Source organism: Odocoileus virginianus, chromosome 26 (genome assembly GCF_023699985.2).
Source record: "Odocoileus virginianus isolate 20LAN1187 ecotype Illinois chromosome 26, Ovbor_1.2, whole genome shotgun sequence".
In the NCBI taxonomy this organism is placed as follows: Eukaryota; Metazoa; Chordata; class Mammalia; order Artiodactyla; family Cervidae; genus Odocoileus; species Odocoileus virginianus.
Window position 1 is genome coordinate 39635636 of NC_069699.1, and position 18188 is coordinate 39653823.

Below are 18188 nucleotides of genomic sequence, written 5' to 3' on the forward strand. Positions count from 1 at the left end.
CCCCAGCAAACTCCCAGGAACTCAGGGAAAGGCCGGGAACAGGCTCTGCTTCCCAGCTCCCACCAGTCACAGCAGGAACCAGTCTGCTGCGGCCTGGGTCTTGGACTCATAGTCTCCAGAACTGGTGTTACAGTGTTAGTCGCTCAGTCATGTCCAACTCTTTGCAACCCCACAGACTGTAGCCCACCAGGCTCCTCTGTCCATGGAGTTCTCCAGGCAAGAATACTGGAGTGGGTTGCCGTTTCCTTCTCCAGGGGATCTACCCGACCTGGGGGTTGAACCCAGCTCTCCTGCATTGCAGGCAGATTCTATACCATCTGAGCCACCAGGAAAGCCCCTAGTGTATGTGTATGCCAGAACTGGCAGCCAACTTAATTCTGTTGTTTAAGCCTCCCAATTTGTAGTACTTTGTTATAGGAGGCCTAGCAAACTAACAGAGCCATCTGACAAAGCCTGTCAAAAACTTGTTATAATTTTAAAATGCACAAAGCCTTTGATCAAGCTATTCCACATCCAAGAATTGACCCTTAAGACAGGCTCTCACACTGCAAACACACATGTACAATGACGCACATCACGGTGTGGTTTAACAGCAAAAAACTGAAAAAGACCTAAAGTGACCATCACTAGGGCACTAACGCAGCAGATAATGGAGTACTATGCAGCTCCCAAAAAGAACATAAAATTTTGTTTTGGGCAACAACCATTCACGGATGGTAAATCTAGAGGGAAATGTTTGATGAGGACCAGGATATCCACATGGTCTCAAAGTACCTCCCCACAGACTGCTTATTAGTTGCAAGGGGAGAAATAATATCTATGATGAAGAAATCAGATATCACAATCAATCAAAATTCCCATCACTGGGATGTCCCAGGCTGGCCAGAGGTTAACAGGCTTCCACTGTCTAGGGCACAGTTTCAATCCCTGGTTGAGGAACTAAGATCCCACATGCTACACAGTGCAGCCCCCAAAATAAATAATAGTTTAGAAAATTCCCACCACTGAAGGAAAGATATTCTCCTTCTGAGGATGTGAAGTCTTATTACCCATGAGATATTCTGACCAGGGATATGTATCCCGAATTTAATCATGAAGAAACAGCCAACAAACTCAAACTGAGGAACATTTTGTAAAATAACTGGCTCGCACTCTTCAAATATCTCAGTGTTACAAAAGATCAAGGCAGAAAGAGGGCATCATTTTATATAAAAGGAAACTAAAAAGACACGATACGCATTATGTGATCCTGGTTACAGGGGCAGGGGGAAGATCATTCTATATAGGACATCACTGAAACAAGGAATAAATTTGAAATATGGACTGTATATTAGTTAAAAGCTATGGTATCAATGTTACATGTCCCAAATGTGACAATGTACTGTGATCATGTGAGATAATCTGGTTTGCAGTAAACACACCTTGAAGCATTGGGGGTAAAGGGACATGATATAAGCAGCTTACTCCAAATGGCCCCAAAACACATATTTCTAGATCTGTCTAGATGAGGTGGTAAATGTTAAAAGGTTGGTAATAAGTAAGATGTGGTACATACATATCATGGAATGACACACAGCAATAGCAAGGAACAAATTGTTGGCATAGGTGACGATATGGATGAACCTGAGAAACATCACGCTGGAGTGGAAGAAGCCAGATGCAAAAGACTACCACTGTAAAATATCATTTTATGAAAATTTTAGATAACTAAATTCTAGACAAGACTTCAGAAACAGAAAGCAGGTCAGTGGTTGAACAGTGCTGGGGCAGGAATGGAGACTAACTGCAAATGGGCAAGAGAGAACTTACAGGAGTGACAGAGGCGTTCTACAACTGGGCTGCAGTGGGGTGTGCAACAAGGTAAATTTTATAGCACATGAATTTTTGAAAAAGCAGTTAAAACTGATGAAACTAGGTAAAGTAGATACAGGAGTACTCTGTATTTTTTTTTACAATTATCCTGTAAATTTGCGATTCTTTCAAAATAAAATATTTATAAGTACTAGAATGTGTGGATCTCTTCAAGCTGATATTAAATGATTTCCAAGGTACATATTTCTCATATATATGAAGCAATTAAGGTGCGAAACTGTATATACTGCATGTTTGAAAATCTTATACATAACACTTCTTTATGCACACTGATATATGTTTAGAATAGAAACAGGCAAACAACAGCCCCTGCCTGCTTTGTGACTGAAGGCTCCCTGGAGCTCTGCCTACCATTTGTTCTGCGTGTCACCATCACAACAGAAGAGTTGAATAGATGTAACAAGAACTTATCACCCGCAAAGTTGCAAATATTTACTATCTGGCCTTTAATAGGAAGTGTGTGCCAACTGTTGCCTTAGAAAATTTAAAAGAAACACACATAAACTGTAAGTGCTGCCTTGAAGAAATGGGAACTGGGACCTAGGATGTCAAAGAGACCAAGTGTACTCTTATCCATCTTTCTGTACTCTTTCAAGGTTTCTATGCCACGTGACTATATGGCTTTGAGAACGATAATTTATGAAAATGCTTTCAAATTGCCTTACGTTTTAGAAGGCCACCGTCACTGCCCTCAGCTCCCTGGGAACAGCGGCACTTGGCACCGGTGCGTGCCACCTCCCTCTGGATCAGGAAGCAGCCAGGCTCCCCTCATAACGGACTGCGAGCTTGTCCTTGGAGGCAGGTGCAATGGGCGCAGGCAGCCCCAGGGACACGCCACGTACCTGGTCTTGTTTCCCCCAGATGATCTGCGTGGGGACCTTAATCTTGTCCATGTTCTGATGGAGGGAGTATCTTGACTTCTCACTGACGATTTCCAAAAACACTTTGTAGGGAAGGAAAATAAAGTGAGTGTGGGCTGTGCTGTGGACACCCCCAAGTATAGGAAATATATAGTGTATATGTATACATAGGATATATACAGGGTATATAGTGTTTAAGTCTAAGGCACTGCATCTTTCTTGAGGGGTCCCAGAAAACTGTCAAAGTCTCAGAAATGTAAGGAATAAGAGCCGGCCACCCAGAAGATGTGTCACAGGCTCAGAGGTCAACACAGATCTACTTACGCTTTCGGTAGAAGGTGTTGTGAGGGATGCGGACGTCGACAAGGCCCTGCAGGATCTAGGGATAAATAAGCCAAAGTCAGAAAGCGAGGGAAAATTGGTATCCTCAGGCCTCAGAAGGGTCTGGGACAAAGAGGGGAAATCAAAGGCCAGCAGTTTCGGGCGTTGTCAAGGTTTGTAAGGCCTGGTCTCCAAATTCCCGTGATGGCCATGCAATGTAATGGGGACTTAGGTTCATAAGAGGCTTTTTTCTTTCTCCTAAGGAAGGAACTCTGAGAATAACTATGAAGCCAAAGGACCCCAGTGGCATGTAAGCTGCTTCACCTATGAGGAATTCTCTGCTTATCCTGAGACATAATCAGAATGAAAATAATTTCAAGTAATTACTCAGGAATACCCAATATAAAACAAGGTCTATTAAAAAAAATTAAAAAAAATTAACTATTGGGGGTGATGGGCCTCTTAAGCAATGAAGAAATCAACCACTAGGGAAGTTCTGGGAAGGCTTTCGATGTCCTGAGCTCACTGTATGACACTGGCCAGGCCCTCCCTGCTGCGGGCTGTGGGGCTGCAGCACATGCTGACAGGCCAGGGCTCCTGGACCTGGGAGACCGACCCGGAGAGGTGCTGGGGCCAGAAGGAACATGACCCGCCTCTTCCCCCACCTCAGGGTTCTTGAGGTAGGGTCCGGGGGTCACACCAGCAGCCGTCAGTCCTCTCATTTCCCTAGGAATGGACTGAACCCCTTCAACACACTCTCAGGAGTCCTGTGCACTGACTGAAGTGGGAAGACCCAGTCATAACTGCTCTGGACGAAACCCACCCGCTGGAGCACCTGACTATTCTGGAAGTGGAAGCCCAGAGGTGAGACCAATGGCAAACTGTCCAACACAGGGTGCTCAGCATCAGATATTTCCTTTGTTCTACTATCTGTCCTGTACCAATGCATCTCTCCATCTTGCATTCAGCCATCCACCCTCCACCTCTGCTCCACACTCCTGCCTATCCATCCATCCTGCATCTCTGACTCAGACATGCACATGTTCATCCATGTGTCCACTTAGCCTGTAGCTACCCATCCACCCTCCATCCCTGGTTCATGTAGACATCCACCTATCCATCACCCACCCACCCTGCACCTCTGAATCACATATGCATACTTCTACCCATGTATCCATCTGTCCTGCATCCACCAATCCATCACCCTCCATCTCTGCCATTTTCAGACACTCTCCCATCCATTCACCCATTCAGCCATCCATCTCTCCTGCACCCCTAAATCAGTGATGTATGCACATGCATCCGTTCATGTACCCCTCTACCCTGCATCTACCCACATATCCATTCTCCATCCCTGCGTTGTTCAGGTTTCCTCCCGTCCACTGATCCATCCACTCTACACCTAGGACCTATCTCATGCAAGCACTTTGCCATAGGCTGGGAACAGAACCACCAAAGACACAGTCCTTGCTCTTACAGAGGTAGGAATGGAAGACGCAAACCAGCCAACACAGTCATTTCACAATGTGACACAGCAGGCTGAGTGCCTAGGGGCTCCTCCCGGCCTCCAAGGGAAAGACTTTGGGATCTGCATTTCTTTTCTCCCAGTGTCTTCACGTCTCTGACAATTCAAAACATGGAATTTTCTAAAACCCTACTTGGTTACTCTATTCTGGAAAGAGACCAGTGCTAAGAGAGGATCAGTGTAAAGTCATGACTGAAAAGACAACTTCATGGACAGAACATACCACAGAATCTGATTCTGTGATGCTTCCTCAGAGATGGGCCGCATCTCTTAATGAGTCATGTTTACGACCTCTGCACAGAGCCCATTCTCTCAACTCCCAGGAGGACCCACCCCACCCCGAGGCAGGGTCCAGCTCCTGAAACAGAGTGAGACAATGAGCTGTTGTGAGGTCTCATTCATGGACTCTCGGTTCCCCACACTGTCTCCTGCACAACCTCATTTAGACCCATGACTTTTAATATCACCCTTGGCTGATGGCTGTAATCACACAGCCCAGGCCAGACTTCCGCAGCTCCACTCGTATTTCTGTCTGGAACTTGAACTTAACACATCCACAATGGAGCTCTCAGCTGATGCTCCAAACCCACCCTCCCTCCCCTTCCCCTACTCAGAAAACACTACCCTGGGACTTCCCTAGCAGTCCAGTGGTTAAGACTCCATGTCTCCACTGCATGGAGCACAAGTTCGATCCCTAGTTGAGGAACGAGAATCCCGCATGCCACGTGATATGGCCGGAAAATAGTAAAAACTTTTAAAAAGAGGAAGAAAACACTACCTTTATCCAACTAAAGTATCAGAAGTCACCTGTGACTCACATTCTCTCATCCTCCACTTCGCACTGGCCAGTAAGTCCTATCTCCTTCCTTCCAAAGCTTCTCGGATCTCATTCTCCACCACTCCCCAGTCTACAACACCCTCATCTTGGAATAGTACAGCACACTAACGGGTTTCTCTGCTTCTGTCTGTGTTCCCCTACAACTCTTGAGCGTTTCTCCTACTGTATTTAGAAAAATTCCAGTCTCCTTCCCATAATCTCTTAAAAGTTCTACATGATCCAGCCTAGTGGTTCTCAAAGCAGTTCTCGGGATTATAAGACATCAAACTATTTTCATAATAACACTAAATGTCGCTTGCCTTTTTCACTTTCACTCTCTCAAAAGCATGCTGATTTTCAGAGTCTACATAATGATGGATAATGTCATCATTCTGATCGCTAATGAAATGAGTACTTGTGTATTCTTGTGTTTTAAGTTCTCCTGAGGTTTAATTTCTAATACGGTACACATCAATAGTTACAACTTTCATAAAAAGAAGCTCTTTGGGCTTCTCAATAATTCTTAAGGCTGTTAAAAGTGCTCTGAGACTTTGTTTTCTTAAATGAGAATCTTTGATTCAGCCCTTGCGTCCCATTCCAACCTCACCTCAACCCATTCTTTCCCTCACACTCTGGGCTCCAGTCACCTTGGCCTCTCCTTCCAGCATCTTGAACCTGACTGTTTCATCCATCCCTGCTCAGGCTGTTTTCTTACAGAGGCTTATCAAAGTTTCTCCTGCCTCTCGGTTTTCAAGCACATCACTATCTTCATTTCCTCTAGAAAACTTACTACAATATGAAATTATCTGTCTTGTTAATTGACTGCTTCTCCCCCTGGCCTTCTCTGTCTTATTTCTTCCCCAGGGTGCCCAAGCATAGTGTTGGACACATCACAGGCACGGCACTTGCTGAACGAATGAACGCTGAGGACAAGGAGGGAACGAGAGGGGGAAGCTGGCCCTGGCCACCTGAGCGCTGGGCAGAGGCGGGCACACTGCTGCGGAGGCCACACTACCTGCTGGGGCACCTTGAAGCGCACGTAGGAGCATAGCTGCAGCATCTCACTCATCTCCTCCGGGGTGGTCGGGATCAAGGGGATCTTCTCTACGGCGGCCGACTCCTGCAGTTCCTTGAGCCGTTGCACAAATTTATTATCAGTTGAGTACTGCAGACCTGGGGGATCCAAACCAAAAAAGCTTGGAATATATCTACCTTCTTACCAAACCCCATTTTACATAGAGAGCTTCCAAAATCAGCCCAGACCTAATGTATCTTAGGTGTTTTCCGTTGGTAGATTTCTTTCTAATTGGTACTAGCATCCGTGGTCAAAGTCAAAGCCACAATTTGAGAGACATAGGGGAAAATTTTTTTTCTTCAGAACATCTTAAGGGCTGGCTACGCAAATTGGGAGCCCATAAAAAACACAACACTTCAGCCCCTCCCCTAAGTCTCTGACATCAGAATCTGCACTTAAGTTGCCAGGGGATTCATCTGTAGCACAGAAATTAAGAAGAGTTTGAGAGTCTAGAAGACAACTTGCCTGAGCCCCTCTCACATCTGTAGGGTTGAGAGGAGACCTGGTGAAATGCATGACCAGAGAGGACTGAGTACTCCTTCCTTCAGCCTGGACCCACTTAACAATCTCTTATTTGGGGTCAGCACATAAAATGCAGTGAGAGTGAATCCCCTTTGGAGCTCCCACACATTGGGGCAGAAGGGCAGGACTGCCCTCTACACAGTCCTTCTTCCTCCAGGGAACCATTAGGCAGTCCTGAGCCGAAAGAGCCTTGAGACTGACCATTATTTTCTATCACCTGAAGCATGACACAAGAGTTCACACGAGCTGGTGTATGAAGGAGCATAAAACTAATTTCATTTCCAACACTGAGCAAGTTTCTAGGTGTTAGAAGAGCTAGAGCTTAGAAAGAGAGGCAGTGGAACCCGTACTGTGCTACAGAAATCCATATTTCATAAATCTCCTATATTCAGCAACTCCTCTGAATCTAACGTGCATATTGCGCAGCTCTCATGATGCATGGTCAGATTACATGATCTATTTCTTTTGGCTTTAAAAATTAATCCTAAATTACATGTCATGTGGTATATCCTGAATTGGATCCTGGAACAGAAAAGGACAATTGTAGAAAAACTAATGAAATCTAAATAAAGCCTGAATTTTGGTTAACAGTAATACACCAATGTTGGTTTCCTGGTTGTGACAAATTTGCTGTGTTATGTGAGCTGTTAAAGGTGAGAACTGGGTGAAGGGTACTATCTTTGCAACATTTCTATAAATTTAAAATTATTTCAAAGTAAAAAAAAAGTGTATCTTTTCATTTTTGCATACAAACAAATTCAATTCTAACTTTCTAATGGAAACTCAGGTATAAAACTCTTCTCTGGGCAAATGAATATACACTCAGAAGTCAGTTAGTCAGTTAAGATCTGACCTTTCATAAGTGATTTAAAATCTAATAACATTCCAGAGGGGCTCCAATTCTTCATTTTTTCTTGGCCGAGTTGTGCAACATATTGGATCTTAGTTTCCCAACCAGGATTGAACCTGCGCCCTCTGCTTTGGGAGCACAGAGTCTTAACCACTGGACCACCTGGTAAGTTCCCCTCCAATTCTCAGATTTTATCATTATAAGATCAAATAACTTCAGACACAGTGCTTGAGAAAAGGAGAAGAAAAAACCCTTTGGGAACTTGCCTTCAATTTCAACGATCTTAACAGATCTGAAAACTTAACTTTCCGAATGAGTTGAAAGGCTTCAAAGATAAATTTAGTTATGTTTCAGTAGAAGGTGCACAAGTTCAGTTCATGGTAGGGTTCTAGTGGGTAAAGAAGGTAATGGATATGAGTCATATAAAAGAGGCCGTGAATATGAAAGGATTTCTCCAAAAACCACAGCTTGAGTTCTGGAGTCAGACAGCATAGGGCCAGTTCCTATCCAGGCTCCAACACTAATATAATGTGCACCTATAAAATGGGCATACTATCCTTATCTGGATAATAATTACATATATAAAAAGTCACTGAGATATACACTGAAAATCTGGACAATTTACTATGTGTAAACCATATTCCAGTAAATTACCAGGGATGAAGAGGGGAGGCAAGAGAAGGAAAAAGAGAGAAAAAATTTTCTTACTAACATACTATAAATTCAAGTATGAAGATTTATATACATATACACATATATGTATATAAATTTTAAATCCAACTTTAGTGTTCATCTCAGTGGCATATATGCTAAAACTGGAACAATACAGATTCAGATCAGCACAGCTCCTGTGCAAGGATGACATGCAAATTCATGAAGTGTTCCATATTTAAAAAAATTTTTTAAATCCAACTTCAGATCATAATTTCTGAGGACATGTTACAGCTCAAGTAGACATGGATACATTTAAGAACAGAGACACCAAATTCTGCTGATTAAAAAAAAAAAAAATCTTGCAATGAGAAAAGATCTTTGAGTTTTCAGCCAAAAAAGAAAGATGCATAATAACAGTACTTTCACCTCATAAGGTTATGGCAAGGATTAAATTCATATAGAGTTTGGCTCATAAAAATTTAATAAATGTTAGATGCTAATATTATCATTATACTTCAAAGTATTTGTATGCAGTAAAGTTTTATACACTTTTTAATTAACCACCTCCGATTCTTTGTGGGACAAGGCTGGCTCTATATTTTAAAGCTCAATATGGTTATGAGCTTTAAAATATTTATATATTTTATATAATTATAAATATATGCTTATATTTTAAAGCTCAATACAATTATGGTTATGCAACTATTGCTTGATTGTACCACTAAGGCAAACTTTTTTAGTATCTCTACAATATGGTCAAAAAGATGATTCTAAAAAGACAGTCACAGCAGAAACCGCCATTGCCTTCTTCAGAGATTCAGGTCCCGCTGCGTCCACGTCACTCACAGGGTGATCTGAGTCTTACAACTCACCAGCAGGGCACACGAGGGACAGGCTGCAGACGTCTGACGGGTAGTGAGCAGCATACACCCCAGCCACGTGGCCGCCCATGGAGGTGCCCACCAGGTGGAAAGGCTTTTTGTTCAGCTTGAGGCATTCTACAAACTAGGAAGGGAAATGAGAAAGGGCCTTGGTTATACAACTGTGGACAATGACAATGGGGATTCCAGAGTTGAAAACTTTTGTACTTCCTATGGGGACAAGCAGAAAAGGGCTATTAATGAAATGGGATCTGAAACCTACTTGATTATCCAGATGAGTCCTGTTACATACATGTACTCTTCTTTACCTGACACAGGTTATCGAGGGGTCGTTTTTAAGTGTAAAATCAACAGAGATCCCTCAAATTCATGAGCCAGCAAATTTTTAAAATAAAGGTCCAAAAAAAAAAAATAAAAAATAAAAAAAAATAAAATAAAATAAAATAAAGGTCCAAGAGTAAATATTTTCCGCTCTGAAGGCCTATTATCTGCTGCAACTATTCAACTCTCCTGCTGTAGCATAAAAGCAGCTAAAGACAACATGTAAACAGGTGAACGTGGCTGTCTTCTAAAGACAACATGTAACTTGGTGACTGTGGCTGTCTTCCAATAAACTTAGCTTACGAAATTTAGTGGCAGATCAAATGAAGCCCACAAGCTATAGTTTGCGGACTGGCTATAATTTACAGCACTTCCCATCCATCTAAACATCCATTAGTATAACTATCTACCCATCTGTCTACCCAACCATCCAACCATCCATTCACACAGCTATCCATCCATCCATCTATTCAACCATCCAAACATCCATTCATATAACTATCTATCCATTCATCTATTCAACCATTTGACCAACTATTCCCTACGTCTACCCATTCATCTAAAAATATTTATTGGATACCTATTACGTACAAGCAACCATGGTCAGTTGCTCAGGATACAGCAAATGGTCAAAGAAACAAGGTTCCTTGCTTCCAAATAATACACAGTTTAAAGAGAGGAGAGGGGTAGACATTAAATAAACATCCTTGAATGGAGAAAATACTTAATGTCAGCTTGGAGAGTATGAACCATTACATTTTGAAATGGTTCATGAGCCCCATGACTTTGAAAGCTCAGTCAGAGAGGGCTGAAGAAAGATACTAAATCAGAACAAAATGAAAAGGTCACCCTCCCCATCCTCCACAACTAGGCAGACATGCTGTCACCATCATCAAGCAGCTGGTAACCAGAAAAATATACTCTAAAAAATAAACGGTCTTGAGGAATTCTAAACTCCCTTTGAAGAGTTGAGAAAATGAGGCTGTATTTCTCCAGAAACAATTATAATAGGTTTAGAGAAGTCGGCAATAAGCCCTGGCCCTCTACAGCTGACCAAGGATACCACTGGGCTGCTCCCATATTGTTTGCAATTATGAGTCACAGCGGAGCCCGCACTGACTGTTCTTCAGACCTGGGGATGCAATGATGGGCAAGCCCCGCCTGGGCAGCTTTTTGGTGGTGCCTCCCTGCTTACCTGGTGTATCCTCTTGACTTGCCCATCTATGGACAGGTCATCCAGTGAGGAGCGGGTGGTGCCCTCATGTCCTGGCATGTCCACGCAGACCAGGTGCAGGTTCTTCGGGAGGAACTGAGGACACAGGTCCAGGGAGTCAGAATGTGGTGTGCAGAGCATGTCTGCCCATGTACCTGGGGAGGCTCCCCCATTTACCAAGGGACCTGGACGGCCTCCCCACTGGGGAGGTAGGAATCTAAACCACCCCCTGTCTTCCCCTAGTAACATCTGACATGAATAAACACTGCCAGGAGCCTTACAGAGAGCAGAAGCCCCCAAAGTCTAATACACAATGGGAGAGGACTGGGGATGGCTGGAAAGGGGAGAACAGAGGTCAGGGGAGCAGGCCTGCATCCTTTGCTCTTTCTTGACACCAGTTGGCAGGTACTACCCCCTTCTCCCTTCCCTCATCCCTTCTATGTTTATCCCAGTCTCGCAGCCACCAACTTGGAACTATTAATACACTGGGCGATTCTGTTCTCCCAGAGCCTGGCCAGCTCCAGAGTCCACAGAAGCAATACTTCTCCTAAGAACCATGTCTGATCGCCCTAGTTCTGGTCTCAACTCTTTTTTTTTTTTTTTTTAACATTAAGATCTAATTCCTTAGGGATTTTTATCCTAAACACCTCCTTCCATTTAAATATATGCCACATTTAACCAGGAATCTGAGATATATCAGTTATCAATAAACAACTAACCAGTTATATGAAAGATGAAGTGGAAGTCAGAGGTTCATTAAAGCATGATGACTGTCCTCATACTGAACTTTGGAAATAAGAAACTAGGGGATGTGTGAGCCTCTTTGTCCTAAAGTAGAGCATGCTTGGGATTAGTCAGGTCCTGCTTGAGGCGGAAGCCTGAGGTCCTTCTCTGCCAGACCTCTCCCAGCCCCCATCTTCACCAGCTGTTCACTTTTACCAACTAAAGCAAGCTGACACAACCAAATAAACCAGGACAGAAAGTGAGTGATTTGAGAAACCATCCCAGAAAGCTGTCAGATCAAGACTGCTTCTCTAAAGGGCTAAAGAAAAGAGAAAGCAGAAATGGAAGGAAGAGAGGAGGAGAAGATGGGGAGAGAGAAAGAGAAGCAGAGAAGGGAAGAGAGGGGAATCTTGGAGGACACAGAAATGACTTTTTAAAACCTGGACTTTGATAGTCATAACAGTCTGAATATGAAGCAGAGTATCAGAAACTTCCCAAAGAAATAGTCATAAGGTGAAATGGCTGGTGAGGCACTGGTTTTATAAATAACATTCAGCTCAGTAAGTTCTGTCTGATAAAAGGATCTGAATAATACACTGCATTAGTTTAGGGTGATTTGAGCCTTAGGTGATCATACTGGGTTCCCTCTGCTTTCTACCACTGCTGATGACATCATATTTAAGTAGAACCCCCTCTCTTCTTTTTTTTTACTGAGTGACACCCTCTGAAGAGGGAAGGCTCTAGCACCCCACCTTGACCATGCTGAGCCACATGTCTTTGTGGGCAGAGAACCCGTGGAGCATGAGGACGGAAGGTTTGTGGCTGGGCCTGCCGCGGAAGGAGTAGCAGAACTGATAGTCTTCGTGGCGCACATAGCGGACCTGCATGCCCAGCGTCCTCCGCCAGTACCTGGGGATGGAAAATACAGACTAAATCAGTCAGCGAGCGCCAGAGAAGCAGCTCTGGGAGGCGAACTCTGTACAGCTTTACTCTGAAGAGCGAGCAATGATTCTCCCAGCCCTTGTCCTCTACACAGTCACCCTTGAGGACCACTAAGTCAGGCCATTCCAGAAAGTACCTTACGTGAATATTCTGGTATAAATGTTCCTAAGCACGCTATCAGGAAGGGAAAACGGGACGTTTTCTTAAGAAGCAAGACACACAATAACCCTCTGTTAATACGTGTTTCTAGTAGTTTGAATCGCAGGGCAAAGAACGCTGTGGGACCTCACGGGTGTGTGCCTTGCTTAGTTGAGCTTCAGGAGAATTCAAAACAGCTGGTGGTAAGGCTGGGAAGGGCTCTGGAGAGGCCAAGACAAAGGTGGTTTCCCCCTGTGGAGAGCTGGCTGGCAGCTCCTGGTGGGCGATGTTCCTGACACCTGACATCTGGGCCGAGCAGCCGTGGACTCGCGGGCCTGAGTGCCGCAGGGCGCGGTGCAGCTGACCTGGAAGACCTTACCACAGAGGCACTTTAATTGGTAGGAAATGCATCGAAAGACTTAAAGGTAAAGTGTGCTCCCTCTTGTCACCTGCAACTTGCTATTTGTGGAGATGCGGGATCAGACTCTGTCATCAAGGCTGCCACTGCTGGTGGAGGCGTTACTCCACACCCAGACACCCCTGTGTGGGAAGAGACGACAACCGGAGACTGGCTGGCGGATGTCTCAGGACTCCACACACCTCACAGCCGTCGCCTTGAGTGGTTCCAGCGACTGCTTCTCTGTGAGAAACACATTCGCCTGTTTGTGATTCTATCTAAACAAGCTGGTTTCAACCAACAAAATCTCTGCATTTGAGTCTTAGCCTTATTTATTTATCTATTCTTGGAAATTTGTTTTCATTGGGACACAGGGGATGGGTTGTGAAACATCTCCGTGGGCCTGAACTGTCAGTGAAACATCCGTTCTAGTCTTCCTGGGACAGCTTTTAGGAAATGTCTCGTCCCTTGGAGCTGATGCTCTTGCTGGCAGCAGCCTCTTCAGGTCCACTGGTTACAGTTCCTCCCTGGAGGAGAATCTCCCCCTTTTTCTTGGGGACACTCTTGTTTCCTGACTCTGCAGGGTCACTAACTGATTCCTCTATCAGGAAAGATCTGTTCCTCTGGGAAGACTTCCACCACCAGCTGTCTCTTCAAGATCACCATTAACCAGCTCCTCCTTGGAAGAGGATTTCTTTTTCTTGGGTTTGGAGAGAGATACAGATGACTCTTCCATTCTGTTCTCCTGATGGGGCTCCTGAAGCCTCCACTTTCCTCTTCTTCGGTCTTGCACGCATCTCCTGGCCCTCCTCCTGAGCACTGCTGCAGTTTTCCAAAGATGCAAGGGGAACTGCAACAACACTTTCTTTTTCTTCTTCAAGCATTTCTTCTCCTGTTTCTCCAGCTTCCTAGTAATCTCAGCGTCGGCTTCCTCTGCCTGAACAATTATCTCTATCACAACATCCAGATTCCTGCAGGGCACCTTTTCAGTCTCACAGAAGGACAGCTGCTCCTCGACTTGCTCTTGAAGCTTCTCCACAAATACAGCTGAGGGCACCTCAGAGAAGCAATCAGTTTATAAGGTGATACAGCATTTGTTTGCCAAGTATTGGAGATGCGGCCTTTGCTTTTGATGGCTGCCTGGCCAATAAACGTGGAGTGGAAGATGAGGACATATTTTGGGGTGTTATCCCTTGTCTTCAGGGCTTTGGAAACTTGGTCCCTTTCCTGGGTCCAGGGAAGCACTTACAGACCAGGACTGGCCAAACAGGCTTCCTCGTATTTAAGTGATACTCTGGTTTCAAAGAAGCTGATTGTTCTCAAGAATTGGATTTTAAGTGACAGAAAATCAAACCACAAAAAACAGTGTGGATTTTAATTGTGATGCAGAATATGGTGACACACATTTGATTTTGCAAAGACATTATTTCCACTATGGTACATAAACTCAATAAAAGTCACATGCCCTCCTCTGCCTTCCACTCCAAATATATTTTTCCTACAGACTTTGGCAGTGAGAACTTGTTTCTTAAGAATTATCTCATCTGTTCTCTGGTTTTACTCCTTACAACATATGGTTGAAAGCTCAGCTTCTGTTGGTTACATAAGACTTGGCAGTGCTGGAGTTTGGCCTGAAAATGATTTCAGTATGAAATTACCATCTAAACAAAGTGAACACTCTGCATGAAGAATCAAGATGCAAGATAATTAATTCAATCAGAGATTGACTTTGTGGTATACTTTGCACCAAAGAGGTAGCTAAGACATGCAGTAGCAAATAGCCTAAGTGGATCAGCTTTAAACGCTTTGTATAAAATAAAGGGAGAGGGAGAGGAAGATATATATTTATATTTACTTGTACTTGCATACAAAAAAGCATGGGATCATATACAAGATGCTATTAAGATGAGTATCTGGACCGGAGGTATGAAATACTCTTGAGAACTAGGTAGGTGGAGAGGGAACAATGGTGGGAGGGAGACTTATCATGTTCTTTTTAGTGCTTTTTTAATGAATATATTGCCTACTCAAAACATTAAAGATACAATAAAATTGGCTAGCTTAACAGCTCTCTTTATGACAAAATATGCATATTTCAAAGTTCTAAGTCATGACATGGTAACATGAATTTGTTCACTCATTTATATCCCAGCTCATTCATTTTTTGGCTATATGACTGTGAAACTCAATTTCCTCATCTACAACATGGAAAAGTGTTGCATTTTACTGAGGATATGGTTAACACTAAAAGAGATAATCCAGAAAAAAATTTTTTTTTAAACGAGATAAGCCATTACAGTTTTGTTCAATGCCCAACACACAGGAAGTAGACAATAAAAGGCAGTTTCAGTATTATATAAAAAAGATTCTTCCCTTCAAATATATCATTTGCCAAAATTCAAGGGAAAAATGTGGAAAATTTTGTAACACATATGACAGCCATATAAGTGGAATCATACAACATCTGTTCTTTGGTGACTGGATTATTTCACTTAGCATAATGCTTTCAAAGTTCATCTATTGTCTACAGTACATCAGAATTTTTTTCCTTTGTAATGTTGAGTAATATCCCACTGTACGTATATACCACATTGTGTTTATCATTCATCGGTTGATGGACATTTGAATTATTTCCATTCTGTTGGCAATTATGAATAACACTGCTATGTACATTGGTAAATAAGGATCTGTTTGAGTCCCTGCTTTCAATACTTTGATGTATATACCCCAAAGTAGAACAGCTGGATCATACAGTAATTCTGATGGTGCTCCCCCAGTGGCTCAGCGATGTAGGAGAATCTGCCTGCAAGCCAGGAGACGCAGGTTCGATCCCTGGGTTGGGAAGATCTCCTAGAGGAGGAAACAGCAAGCCCCTCCAGTATTCTTGCCTGAGAAATCCCAAGGACAGAGGAGCCTGGCTGGCTGTAGTCCATGAGGTTGCAAACAACTGGACATGACTGAGTGAGTGCACACACACACAGAGTAATTCTGTGTTAAACTTTTTGAGGAACCTCTAAACTTTTGCATGGTAGTTATACCACTTTACATTTCTACCAGCAAAGCGCAAGGGTTCCAACTTCTCTACAAACTCACCGAAACTTGCTATTTTTCATTTTTTAAAAACACCTATCCTAATGTGTGTGTGATATATCACTGAGGTTTTGATTTGCATGTTCCCTATTAACAAGGATGTTGAATATTCTTTTTTTTAAATAGAAATACAGTTTATATACCATAAAATTCACCCTTTTAAATGGTACAACTGATGTGTTTTTAGTGTTGATAAAGTTATACAACCATCACCACTAATCCTGGAACATTTCCATCAAAAAGAAACTCAACTACCTACTTAAAAAGCAGTTGAAATGGTAAATTTTGTATTGTGTATATTTTACCACAATAAAAAGAGAAATAAATCCATACCCATTATCATTCACTTCCCATTTCCCTCCCCTTGCACCTCCTGGCATCCACTAGTTCACTTCAAGTCTCTATGGATTCTACACATTTTCTATAAATGGGTCTATTCAATATGTGGCCTTTTGTGTCTGATGTATTTTACTTAACATGTGTTCAAGTTCATCCATTATAGAATGTATCAGTACTTCATTCCTTTTTTTTTTCAGATTTCAAAAAGTGATTACAGGATTTTCTATTAAATGGTAGTAAGTGATACAGAATTCTATCATTTTCTGTTGACCCATCATGATACAATAGTGGTAAGCAAATAACAGTTACATATCCACAATAGTAAAAGATGCTCAGTTTTCACAATCAATAGCCAGACAAAAAATAAAAGATAATTACAGTTGCAAGCCATAATGGAAACATGATTAACCTAACTATATAAAATATTTACATACAATTTGGGGGGTTAAGTAGAGTTGATGTGTTAAGTAGAAGTGCATATGTACATAGGTTTTTACCTGCGCAGCCACTCTACATCTTTTGGTTGGTGCATTTAATGCGTTTACATATAAGCTTACTCCTTGGAAGGAAAGTTATGACCAACCTAGATGGCATATTAAAAAGCAGAGACATTACTTTGCCAACAAAGGTCTGTCTAGTCAAGGCTATGGTTTTTCCAGTAGTTATGTATGGATGTGAGAGTTGGACTATAAAGAAAGCTGAGTGCCAAAGAATTGATGCTTTTGAACTGTGGCGTTGGAGAAGACTCTTGAGAGTCCCTTGGACTGCAAGGAGATCCAACCATTCCATCCTAAAGGAGATCAGTCCTGGGTGTTCATTGGAAGGACTGATGCTGAAGCTGAAGCTCCAATACTTGGGCTACCTGATGCGAAGAGCTGACTCATTTGAAAAGACCCTGATGCTGGGAAAGATTGAGGGCAGGAGGAGAAGGGGACAACAGAGGATGAGATGGTTGGATGGCATCACTGACTCAATAGACATGAATCTGGGCAGGCTCCAGGAGTTGGGGATGGACAGAGATGCCTGGCGTGCTGCAGTTCATGGGGTCGCAAAGAGTCAGACACGACTGAGCGATTGAACTGAACTGATAAGGTAATTATCAATGTGTATGATCCTATTACCATTTTCTTAATTGTTCGGGGTTTTTTTGTGTAGGTCTTTTCCTTCTCTTCTGTTTTCTGCCTAGAGAAGTTCCTTTAGCATTTTTTGTAAAGCTGGTTTGGTGGCGCTGAATTCTCTTAACTGTTGCTTTTCTGTAAAGTTTTTGATTTCTCAACAGAAACTCTACAAGCCAGAAGGGAATCATGTGATATATTTAAAGTGATCAAAGGGAAGAATATACAACCACAAATATTCTATCCAGCAAGACTCTCATTCATATTTGATGGAGAAATCAAAAGTAGTTCATTCCTTTTTAAGGCTAAATAATATTCCATCGTATGGATAGATCACATTTGTTTATCCATTCATCTGTTGATGAACGTGTGAGTTGTTTCTACCTCTCAGCTCTTAGGGATAATGCTGCTATGAACATACATATACCAGTTTTCCTGTGGATATATGTTTTCTATTCTCTTGGGTGTTCTCAATTCACCCAAGAGTAGAATTTCTGGGTTATATAGCAGCTTTTTTTTTTTTTTTTTACCTT

The 18188-nt window shown here is 42.7% G+C and overlaps 1 protein-coding gene and 1 non-coding gene across 5 annotated transcripts in view; one reads left to right on the top strand and one right to left on the bottom strand.

Moving 5' to 3' along the window:
* ABHD6 (abhydrolase domain containing 6, acylglycerol lipase) overlaps positions 1–18188 on the bottom strand; it is a 72635-nt gene that overhangs the window by 3160 nt on the left and 51287 nt on the right. For all 4 annotated transcript variants that reach the window (XM_020887422.2, XM_020887421.2, XM_020887423.2 and 1 more), the window contains exons 3-8: positions 12387–12543; positions 10894–11007; positions 9369–9501; positions 6411–6568; positions 3057–3111; positions 2715–2815 (exon numbers count right to left, since the gene is read on the bottom strand). In XM_020887422.2, coding sequence (XP_020743081.1) covers positions 2715–2815; positions 3057–3111; positions 6411–6568; positions 9369–9501; positions 10894–11007; positions 12387–12543 — 718 coding nt within the window. The remainder of the gene's footprint in view (positions 1–2714; positions 2816–3056; positions 3112–6410; positions 6569–9368; positions 9502–10893; positions 11008–12386; positions 12544–18188) is intronic.
* LOC139031360 (U6 spliceosomal RNA) lies at positions 8628–8735 on the top strand. The gene has a single exon (XR_011483832.1). It is a non-coding gene; the product is annotated as a U6 spliceosomal RNA (small nuclear RNA).